At 36.6% G+C, this 12,462-nt stretch overlaps 1 protein-coding gene across 5 annotated transcripts in view; it reads left to right on the top strand.

The window, feature by feature from the left end:
• The window catches only part of IMMP2L (inner mitochondrial membrane peptidase subunit 2), a 629,217-nt gene that overhangs the window by 177,596 nt on the left and 439,159 nt on the right, over positions 1-12,462 (top strand). Inside the window, exon 5 of one of the 5 annotated variants that reach the window (XM_082400162.1) lies at positions 17-41. The exons of the other annotated variants lie outside the window; for them this stretch is intronic. Coding sequence (XP_082256288.1) covers positions 17-26 — 10 coding nt within the window. The 3' untranslated portion in view covers positions 27-41. Of the gene's footprint in view, positions 1-16; positions 42-12,462 lie in introns of those variants that run through there. 5 annotated transcript variants of the gene reach the window in all.

Raw genomic sequence — 12,462 nt, 5'->3', positions numbered from 1 at the left:
AATTTGTCTCCTGTAGGAACTTATAAGCATCAGCACAGCTTATAACCAAAGTTGTCAAGAAAAATGGACAAGTGAAGATCTCTGTGTCAGTAGAGCTTTACAAGTGGCAGCACGTGGAGCACCAAGGAGCCAGGAAAGGGATCCTAAATGCACTGCCTTTTTCTGCCTTGCCTTACTTTGCAGCATCAAAAGGCAGTTTTCCCTCCTTTACTCAGTGTTTTTCTCAGTTTTAATATTTTTACTGCCTGGCATTTTCCAAATATATTTACAAACATAATCTCATCCAATTATCTAAACACTGCTGCGGGGTAGGTGGTGCAAGCCTTTATTCCAGCATGCCACACCCCCGTCCCTCAGTGTAATAACTTTTTTGATCATCTCTGATTTTTTTTCCTTTTCATAGAAAATCTGTTGTTTTCCTTTCCCTGATATATAATTTCAGTTAAATTTAAGAAATGTTTATTTAACAGCTACTCTGTGAGAGGCTTTGGATCTCTTTTCCTCTGTAGTTAGTGGGGTTTTTTGTTGTTGTTTGTTTATTGTTTTTGTTTTTTGGGGGCATTTATACCACTTTTAAGTGTTTTGGGGTAAGTCACTTAATCCTCTGTAATGAGAAAACTGTATAATTTTGTAGGCCCCTTCCCTCGTCAAGTAACAAAACAGATGGAATCCACACTTGGTTTTTCACTTTTATCTTGACTAGTTGTTCACCTTGAGTATGCAGGTTTATGGGCTTTTTGTGAAAATATGTTCCATGATCTCACAACACTTGAAACAGGAAAATGAAAATGACTAGGAATTCTGACTGCTCATACTGTTGTTTATTTGGTTGTAGTCGGGTAAAACTCGTGGTTTTTACCGTCCTCACTCGTAACTGTGTTCGTGACCTCTTGGGTGGACTCATAGGGAAGGGGACGGCTATCACAGCTCAAACCTCCTTATCTGTCTGCTACCCTGCCCCCACTCTCACCATTTGCTTTATGAAACAGATTCTGCTTGTATTAAAAGACTCATCAGAAGAGATGACAATGTCAGTGATCATTTGAAAGCTTGTAGGCAGTCTGTTTACACCTTTAGTAAGTTTTTAAAATAATAGACTTTATTTTTTAGAGCAGTTTTAGGTTTATAGAAAATTGAGCAGGAAGAACAGAATTACCATATACCTGCCCCCAGTGCCCCGGCCACACAGAGTTTCTCCTGTTACTAACAACTTGAATTTTCGTGGAACATTTGTTATAATTGGCGAGAAAATACTGATACATTACTATCAACTAAAATCCATAGTTTCCATTAGGGTTCACTTGTTGTGTTATACTTTGCTCTGTGAACTTTAACAGATGCATAATGTCATGTATCCACCATTATCATACCTCACTGCCCGAAAAATACCCAGTGCTCTGTCTCCCTCCTGCCCTTCCACCCCACTCCTCAACCTCTGGAACCCCTGGCAACCACTGATCTTTCTGCTGTCTGTATAGTTTAGCCTTTTGCAGAATGTCATATAGCTGGGACCATATAGTATATAGCCTTTTCAGACTGGCTTCTTTCACTTAGTAATATGCATTTAAGTCTCCTCCATGGCTTTTCAGGGCTTGATAGTTCATTTATTTTTATCACTAAATAATAGTCCATTGTATAGATGTACTGCAGTTTATCCGTTCATCTGTCAGAGAACGTCTGGTCTCTTCCAAGTTTTGGCAATTATGAATAAAACTGGTGTAAATAAATATTTGTGTGTGGGTTTTTTTTATGGGCATATGTTTTCAACTCCTTTAGGTAAATACAAGGAGTGTACTCTTTTCTGACACTTCAGAAAATTAGAATGCCTATGAATATTTTAGAGCTTTAAAATAATCCATATAAAAGAAAGCATGCTATTAAAATGATTATATGTTTGATTCTGAAAATACATTGTGAAAAGAAAGTAATTTTTGAAAATTACTGATGAGAGTGTATGTTTATATTATGTATGAAAAGTTATTAAAGAAGTGAAAAGAAGTCAGAATAACTCTTTTGATAGCAGTGTTCCAGGGTTCATAGGTATAGTTTTGGTAGTATTTGTATGTATTGAATGTATTAATTTAATGTATTATGAGTCTAAGCCCTTTGTCATTCCTCAAAGACTAAAGCCTGTCAAGTCCAGAAAAAAAAAAAAAACAACTTACTTTTTTTTTTTTTCCTTGAATAACTTTTTTTGGCTATTCCTTCCTGAACAAATACTGAGTACTCTCTATGCTGGGGATACAGCAGTTAGCAGATGAAATTTTAATGGAAGAAACAAACAAGTAAAATTCATAGTGCAGCAGATATTTGCAAGTGGTCGTGGAAAGATTAAAGCAGGTATGAGGGATGAGGAGTCGCTGGTGATCCTGGGGTTGCCGCACTACCCCCAGAGCCTGGTGGGGATAGAGATGACCTGGAAGTCTGGGGCTTCTCCGGGAGCTGATGAGAAGGGGGAATAAAGGACATAATAAGATTCGTTTTGATGATCCCAAGGGTCTTAAACATGGTAGGATTGTGAGTGTTGCTTTGGGAGGGAGGGGGTGGGTTCTCAGTTTTCATTCCTGTCAATGGCTATGTAGACACTGGGGAGGACTGGTCCTGTCTGTAGCTGCTGGGCTCTCGCGTTGATTTGTGCTGATGGAGGCCAAGGAGTCAAGGGAGGTGATGTCTTATCCAAAGTACGAAAGCCCCAAGGATCTTTTTTGACAAACGTAAGTGAGAAGACGGGAGCTGGGGCAAGTGTGTGTGAGGCTTGATCAGTGCCTTGATCGGGTCACCAAAGTCCCATTTCCATAGCTCTTCACTACCTTCCTCGGTATCTGCTTCCTTCTGAGGCAACGGATATCACCTGACAGATGGGCTTTTTCCTGCCCACCATCAGAAAGAGAACCAGAGATGGGTGTCCCTTTCTTTTCTAAGCCTCCATTATTTTACTGAAGTAATCTTTATAAGCAAATTGTAACCCACAGTTTTTTTCATTGTTTTGTTTTGTAGTTGCTTGCAGTTTTTAAACACGAGGCCAGGACAGGACCCTCAGGCTAGCGGTCTTGCAATGCTGGCTGCCCCTTGCTGGTAAAAGTGGAGTGCTGAAGCTGGGGAAAAGCCAGGCCGACGGCTGTCTCACCCAGAGCGGTGGCCATTTGTTCATGTACTCTGAGCTGCACACCTTGGAGACTGTCAGTTAGGTTGAGTAGTCGAAATCTGGGACATGCCACTTTGCAGTGCAAATCTGATGCCGGCACGCTCATCTTTAAAATTAGTGGTTTTAGTTTGTTTTGAGTGTATGTATGTATGTTTGTTTTGTTTTGCTTTAAAGAATAGTTTCCCAGGCTGAGCTTTTTTATTCTGAAACACATACCCACCTCTTTACACCTTTTTTTTGAATTTTAAATTCTGAGTATATGCCATACATATTTGCTTCCTGTGTCTTTAAAGAAGTGGCCTTACTTCGTGGACTTGACTTGTGAATTCAGTCTCTGTACATATAGTCTCTGTGGTGAGACTATCTTTACGTAATGAACAGTCCATTGCAGGTGACTGGCAGTTATGGTGTATCTTTCTTAGAAACCTCATGGTACCTACTGTGCCATAATCTTCTTTTGAAGGGTGCCTTATGTATATAGTACCAAGTTGTCTGTCTTATCATGTCACCCCATTATCCTGACCACCGACTCTAGGAAGACAGGCAAAGGCGCATAATCATGGAAGGGACTGGACATAAGAACTCTGTTCCACGAGGTGCTCTCTACAGGAAAGTGAGCACAACCCCCGTAAGATCATTTCCCCTAAGGAGAGGGATGCAGTTAATAGAATGATGTAGAAGTGTGCAGATTTTCTGAGAGAAGGTAGGCAGCAGAATCCAGGAGGCTATAGCAGCCATAAAGAAGACATTGCCATGAGATAATGGGAAGAGGCATACTGAGAAATTAGTAGATTAGTGAAGGAGAGAAGCAGACCCAGAAGAGGAGTCCAAATTGACTTGCCATGCGACTCCTCAAGTCACTGTGTATTCCGAGGGCAGGTTGATTCTGCTCTTACCTCATCTTGTATCCTTTCAACAATCCACATCCTCCCCACAACCCGTCCCCCAAATTCCCTGTCTTCTGAGTTTCTGGAGCTGCCTGAAATCCCTGATGTCTTAAAATTGCTTACTTAAGAATAAATCAATTTTTGAAAAGTGATAATATGATTCTCAAATAAAGACCTTGCGTAATGACATAGATGGTCTAAAACAAGGCCCAAAATACCAGATACAGAAGTGGAATATCTGAAAAGGAAGTGATATTATAGGTTTTTGTGTTTATTTCTTACCATGTACAGATTTTATTTATCTGTAAGTAAAACTTACATAGTTTCTTGAGAGCTATGATATAACCAGGTAGTAGTTTAAATGAGGAAGAAAAGATTGCTATATACTAAATTGATGTAAGAGATCTCATTAACATACTGCCTTTTTTGTCAGGTTGCTAAGGCTCACTGATTGTGAATTTAGAGAAACTATCATCTTGATGGCAGTGTTACCAACTATACTTCATCTTCATTTAAATTTCTGTTTGTGTGTTAATGTTTGTTTATTTGTTTCCCAGTGGTAACTATTTCAAATACACATGTCAACCTTACAGGGAAGTGATGTATGAACAAGGAGACAACCAAGCATTATAAGTTTTTCAGTAGATATTTTCTGTGTAATTTCCATGTGATTTTGGAATATTATGTTCACTGACATCTCCCATGTGCATAGAACAGTGCCTGATATATTGTGGGTAATATTTGATAAATAGTTGCTAAATGAAGATATCCAACAGAGATAGGAATTTCTATAATATAAAATATATACTCATGTTAGAATCAGAGGGGAAATTAAAGATCTTAAAGCATGACTCCATGACTCCCTTCATAGATTAGGAAATTGAAGCCTAGAGAGGTGAAGTGAATTGCCTAAGATCACAACTAGTGGCAGAATGAAGGCTACTTTCTATGTTTCCAAACAACTTGATCAGTTTCACATGGCCAACAGGAGGGTGGAGCTGGGGTTTAAACTCAGGTGTGAATGACTGTGAAGTCCAGTATCTACATAAGAGGTTACTGTTCACATTTCTGATATTTTTCTAAAGGCTTAATATGTCACCTTCTCTGTAGCTCTTTCTGTGCCCCCAAATGGAATTAATTGCTTTCTTGACAGATAGCACTAAATACCATCTCTTTTCTAGTATGTATGACATTATATTGAGTCGGTTTTCATGGCTATTTGTGCCTTAAAGCCAGCAACCAATTGTTATTCCTCTTTGTTACCCTAGCATTTAGTGTAATGACTTACATGAAAGATGGAGTTCCCTGTGTGTTGAATTGTGTTGAGAGTTAGTAACAAATAGTATCCCCAAGGTTAGGTTTAGAGAGAGAAAACTTTGATGAGAGGAATAGACTCTCATAGCCTTTCAAATACAGTTAATGCTTGATAAATGATAATATTAAATAATCATGGTTCTGTAGACATAATGATAGTCTCCTCGGTTTGAATGGCTTTTTGAGGAAGACTTTGTAATTTTTAAAGAATTCGTAATAGTACTTTGCTATGGATGTCTTGGTTTCAATACTAACACTTGTGACCTGATGGTATGTCCTCCCATTGTTTCAGATTCTCATCAATCTGTGATTAATGCAGTTTAAAACATTTCAGCTGACATTGACACTAGTAATTTTAGACCTCTTTGGAAAATTGAATCTAGTATTGTTATGGATATATTCCTTAGTAAGTGCACCAATCAATTTTATACACATTTAACAGAACATGTCTATCAAATCATCAACGAATTTTGAAAGGAATTATTCTTTTGAACTTGAAACTTTTAGGTAAGGTTGGTGTTTATACAACATTTGAAAACATGAAGGAAAGCACATTTCAGGAGAATATTTTGATATTAGAAAATGTAAAAATCTGTAAAAGTTGCATTGTTTTGCCTGTGGATATTAAAAATATAATAGTATTTACTGTGTAATAATATTTCAAACCTATTTATTTTTTATAGCTATATCTTCTGAGACATGTGATGTTTTTCCCTTAGGGAAATAGTCTGAAAGTATTTGATTCCTAGCCTTTATGTTAGAAACCACTATAAATCTTATTTATATAAAAAAATAATATTTAAAAAAGAATGGGTAATACTAAAGTCAACGATTAACCATGTGCTAAATTCTTTAAAGAAGGTCTATATTTTTGGTGTTGTCATTAAGAACCTGATCTTCTTCACAAAACATAATATTTTATGAATGTAAGAAAACTTGCAGTTCAAACCACCTGCATTCACAGATGAGAAAAAAAAATTAAGAATGAGTGCATTCACACTTGAAATGTTATAGCCTGCTAAAATGAAAGCCTGGACTAGATTCTAAACCTTCATATTCTTTGGCCAGCATATTTTCCAACATACCAAACTAATGGAAAATAGTAAAAGTCATCCAAAGAAATACTAAATAAGATTATATAATTTCATCCCCTTATGGCTTTATATTTTATATGTTTGTTTTTTTTGTCATCCTTGCCAGCAAAAGACACAGACTATGATTCAAAGTTAAAAAAGGAATTTACTAGAAGTTCTTAGAATGAGGGACGCTCTCTCAGAATTGAAGGGAGACTGCATAATTAGGCTTGGAACAGGGAGGAATCAGGCAGATCCAAAGGTCTTGGTAGCAGGAACACTCAACAAAAATACCTAGGCTCTGTTGCTGACATGAATCAACTCTAACCACATCTTTGGTATGTACATAGACTCTGTTTAATAAACCAAGTCCCAAGAGATTGTGTTTTATTGACTAACCCTGGGTTTTGTGCTAACCAATCTGTACTAGGAATTGTGCAGAAATCTTCCCAAAGCAGCCTCTGAGGGACACCTTTGGTTTCCATAGTTGGCGAGCATGTATTTAGATTTATGTTTCCATCAGGACGATATAGTGGAGGAGAAAATTCCCCAAAAGGGAGTTGAAGAGATGTCAGGAAAGGGGCTGGATGCTGGGTTGCCACAAAATGACATATGTTCACTTCATCCATCTGTCAGTGATCACATTATGCTGGAAAGCTTGTTCTGTGTCCGATAAGATCTGCCTTTTCTGAATAGCATACTAAGTATTTTTAAAATGTGGTTATCTAGTGTGTACAGATTGAGACTATTTTAAGACTTCTTCTCTATTGCTTTGTCTCTGGTAGCATTTTAATTACTCAACAATACATTTTTTTTTCCCCCATGAGTGGTCAGAGGAGGGAAGAAATGGGAATTCAAATCTAAGATAGTGTTGGTTTTTGAATTTTATATAGAGCGTTTGCTGCCCACAGTGAATAGAAATAATAGCTATAATTTATTTTTTACCTACTGGTTTATAAAATACTGGATTTAAATACTTGATGGTCATTTTACCTATATATTCAGCACAAGAACAATTTGAGATCAGAAACTTAGGTTCAGGAAGGTAATAAAAACACAGTGGAGCATGGTGTTTAAGTATGAGGTCTAGGATGAGATTCCCTGGGTTCAAATTCTGACGCTGACACTTACTAGCTGTGTGACCTTGCACGAGTTACCTAACCTTTCTGTTGCTGGTTTTTCTCTGTGTGAAGAGGGGTGGAAATAATAGGATCTATGTCATAAGAGTGATTGTGATAGTTAAAAGATATGATCTATAGTAAGCACTTACGGGCATAATAGCATTAATAGCCTGGCACTTAGTAAGCAATAAATGTTAGCTATAATGATTTGCAATTAAACCTTGTTAACTGTACTATTTGTTACACTACACACACACACACTCTCACACACTTCTTGCTGAGGAGAAAAAGACCTTCCAAATCGAGGAAGAAGGAAGAAACTAAAGAACTGGGCTTAAAAACAGTACTATGCTCTTAGTGGACTTAAAACAAATTGATGATTATTACCCCCAAAATACTTATTAGTCTCTGCTCTGCTGCATTGTGAGGGCTTTTCGTATTCTTTAAATTTTTTAAAAATTGAGGTGTAATTGACATATAACATTATTAGTCTTAGGTGTACAACATAATAATTCAATATTTGTATACAGTACAAAATGATCACCACAATAAATCTAGTTAATATCCATCACCATGCAGAGTTACATTTTTTCCTCTTGTGATTAGAACTTTAATCCATTTTGAGTTAATTTTTGTGAATGGTTTAAGATATAATCGAGTTTTGTTCTTTTGCATATGGCTGTTCAGTTTCTTCAACACCATTTATTGAAGAGATTCTTTCCCCATTGTATATTCTTGCCTCCTTTGTCATAGATTAGTTAGCTATATATGCATGGGTTTATTTCTGGGCTCTCTGTTCCATTGATCTATGTGTCTGTTTTATGCTTATGCCGTACTGTTTTGATTACTATAGCTTTGTAATGTAGTTTGAAATCAGGGAGTGTGATGCCTCCAGCTTTTTCTTTCCCAAGGTTGCTTTGGCTACTTGGGGTCTTTTGTGATTTTATACAAAATTTAGGATTGTTTGTTCTATTTCTGTGAAACATGCCATTGGAACTTTGACAGGGATTGCGTTGAATCTGTTGATTACTTTGCATAGTATGGTCATTTTAACAATGTTAATTCTTACAATCCATGAACATAAAATATCTTTTCATTTATTTGTGTCTTCAGTTTCTTTCATTAATGTCTTATAGTTTTCATTGTACAGGTCTTTAACTTCCTTGGTTAAATTTATTCCTAGGTATTTTACTCTTTTCGATGTAATTCTAAATGGGACTGTTTTCTGAATTTCTCTTTCTGATAGCTTATTATTAGTGTATAGAAACACAGCAGATCTTTGTATATTGATTTTGTACCCTGAAATTTTAATTTGTTAATTCTCAGTTTTTTTGTGGTGTCTTTAGGATTTTGTATATTTGAAATAGTGTCATCTGCAAGTAGTGATAGTTTTACCTCTTTCTTTCCAGTTTGGTTGCCTGTTTCTTTTTCTTGCCTAATTGCTCTGGCTAGGACTTCCAATACTATGTGGAATAAAAGTGATGAGAGTGGACATTGTTTTCTTCTTCCTGATTTTAGAGGAAAAGCTTCCAGTTTTTCACTGTTGAGTTTGTTGTTAGCTATGGGCTTGTCATATATGGCCTTTATTACGTTGATGTACGTTCCCTTTTTGCCCACTTTGTTGAGAGTTTTTGTCATAAATGTATGTTGAATTTTGTGAAATGCATTTTCTGCATCTCCTGAGAAGACCATATGGTTTTTATTCTTCATTTTGTTAATGTGGTTTATCATGTTGATGGATTTGCTTATGTTGAACCATCCTTATATCCCTGGAATAAATCTCACTTGATCATAATGTACAACTCTTTTAATGTTGTTGAATTCAGTTTGCTAATATTTTGTTGATGATTTTTGTATCTATGTTAATCTGTGATATTAGCCTTTAGTTTTCTTTTTTACTGGTGTCCTTGTCTAGTTTTTGTATCAGTGTAATGCTGGCCTCCTAAAATGAGTTTGGAAATGTTCCCTCCTCTTAAATTTTTTGGACCAATTTGAGAAGGATAGTTATTAAATAGTTATTAACTATTCTTTGAATGTTTGGTGGAAATCATCAATGAAGCTGTCTGGTCCTGTTTTTTTTTTTTTTTTTTTTTTTTTTTGCAGTGGGAAGGGAAGAGGCCTTTGATTACTTTTTTTAATCTCCATACTAGTAATTGGTCTATTCAGATTTGCTATTTCTTCATGATTCAGTCTGGGAAGATGGTATGTTCCTAGGAATTTATCCACTTTTTCTAGGTTGTTCAACTTTTTTGGCATATAATTTATAGTAGTTTCTTAAGATCCTTTGTATTTTTGGGGTATCAGTTGTAACTTCTCTTTCATTTCTGATTCTATTTATTTGAGCCCCCTCTCTTTTTTTCTTGATGAGTCTAGTTAAAGGTTTGTCAATTTTGTTTATCTTTTCAAAGAACCAACTCTTAGTTTCATTGATCTTTTCTGTTGTCTTTGTAGTCTCCATTTCAGTTACTTCCTTCTACTAACTTTGGGCTTTGTTTGTTCTTCATATTCTTATAGTAGTTTTGAATGAATTATTAAAATAATTTACAGAGCATTATTTTATCTTTATTCTCCTTTGTAATATGCTACTTTACACATGTGAGCTTAAGTAACATATATGTAGTTATAAAGCTTAGTAAAAAGAGGAGCAGTCATGCATCTGTCATGGAAAATATTACACCTCACATCCATCTGCCTGATTCCCCTGTCTGATTCCTCTGCCTCTCTCACATTAGTTGGAGTTTGTGTTTATCATTCTTCCTGCTTTTTTAAAAAAACTTTTTATTTGGAAATAATTTTAAGTTACACAAAAGTTGCAAGGGTAGTACAGAGAATACCTGTATGTATGTATTTAATTACACTTATGTATACACTGCACACACACATATGTAGAGTGATCATTTACATTCATCCTTTTCTCAGAACCTTTTGAGAGTAAGTTGATGATATCATTGCCTTCCTTTACTGTTAAATATTTCAATGTGATTTCCTAAGAATAAGGTATGTTTTTATGACCATAGTAACTTAATATTGATTAATTTTATCTAACTTACAATCCATATTAGAATTTGTCAGTGAACCTGATAATGTACGTTATACATCTTTGTTTTTCTCTCTTGTACAGGATCCAGTAGAGGGCTGCATGCTACATTTGCTTGTCATGTCTCTTTAGTCTCTTTATAATCTGAAACAATTCTTAAGCTTTATTTTTGTCTTTTTATAACATTGACATATTTGAAGAATACAGCGTTCTCGCTCTATTTTTTTTTTTTAATAGAATGATCCTCATTTAAGTCTGATGTTTCCTCACAATTTAGTTTCAGATTTCACATTCCCAGACAGAATACTATAAAAGTGATGTTTCCTTTCCAGATATTATATCTGGAAGCACTCAGTGTCCACCTGATCAAAGTGTTGTCCAATTTCTCCCTTTTATAGTTACAAATTTTCCCCTTGTTGCTGGTGAGCAGGCAGTGGGGAGACATTCTAAGACCATGTGTATGTGTATGTATGTATATATATATATCCTGTTCCTAGTAAAAATTTCTCCTCTTGATTTAGCATCTGTTGATAATTCTTGCCTGAACCCAGTGTTATTGTTGTGGTTGGAAAATGATGCCAGCAGCAAGTCCACTTTTACCCGTCAGCTCTCAGCATTCTATTCTATTAACCTTTCTTTCTTCCCCATTTCTATCTTTATTTATTATTTTCCTATTTCCCGCCCCCCCCCCCCCAGCAATTTATAATTTTGAGTCCTTGTGACATGTCTTCTTATTCTTTGAGCATTTCCTTACTTTCTGGTGTAACAAGATGCTCCAGGCTCATCATGTACCTTCTCTGCTCAGCTCTGGAATCAGCCCTTTCTCCAAGGAGCTACGGTTCTTTAGTGAGGAATGGCATTAAAAAGCGACATCTGGGTGCTAGGTTTACTGTCTTTGTAAGTTGATTGAACTGTGGTTTTAAACCAGTTGGCAATTCTTCTTTTCAGCCTTCAGCCAACTGGTTATTTATTGAGTTTCTCTGACTTAAGATAACATCCTTCAAAACCTATGACATTTTAATTCTCCTTGCCTTTTTTTTTTTTTTTAAGAATTTTTTTTTTTTTTTTTTTTTTTTTATTTATGGCTGTGTTGGGTCTTCGTTTCTGTGCGAGGGCTTTCTCTAATTGCGGCAAGTGGGGGCCACTCTTCATCGCGATGCGTGGGCCTCTCACTATCACGGCCTCTCTTGTTGCGAAGCACAGGCTCCAGACATGCAGGCTCAGTAGCTCACGGGCCTAGTTGCTCCGCGGCATGTGGGATCCCCCCAGACCAGGGCTCGAACCCGTGTTCCCTGCATTGGCAGGCAGACTCTCAACCACCGCGCCACCAGGGAAGCCCCTCTCCTTGCCTTTTTTATAGTCCTTTATGTATTTGTGATAGTATTCCTCATGAGTGTCAGGATTAGCCACCATGTTGTAGGACATCCAATAGCTGCCCTAGTGTGGCATGAAATGAACAGCTGTGTGGGATTAGTAATGATACCTGTCTCAGGCAGGTGAAATAAAGCATTAATGATGTGGGGTTGTTGAAAAGGATGAGAATGAAAGTGTTTTCAACAAATGAAATGTTCATGATAGATTGTGTTTCAGAAGCTGAATAGTTTCACATAATCGCTTTTCTACATCCTTCTTGAAGTACAGGAAACTAAGGAAATAAAGACTTGTGCAAAGGCCACTCCAGGATATTAATACTATACTGAATTAAATTTTTAAAGTTCAGCAGTACAAAGGTTAGGACCTTCTAATTTAAAGTTTATTTTGGAACTTCCCTGGTGGTGTAGTGGTAAAGAGTCCGCCTTACAATGCAGGGGACACAGGTTCGATCCCTGCCAGGGAACTAAGATCCCACATGCTGTGGGGCAGCTAAGCCCGCACGTCACAACTG

This window comes from Balaenoptera borealis, assembly GCF_965194805.1.
Source record: "Balaenoptera borealis genome assembly, chromosome: 7".
Taxonomy (NCBI): Eukaryota; Metazoa; Chordata; class Mammalia; order Artiodactyla; family Balaenopteridae; genus Balaenoptera; species Balaenoptera borealis.
The sequence above is the reverse complement of the archived record's forward strand: the minus strand, read 5'-3'. Positions and strand labels throughout refer to the sequence as shown.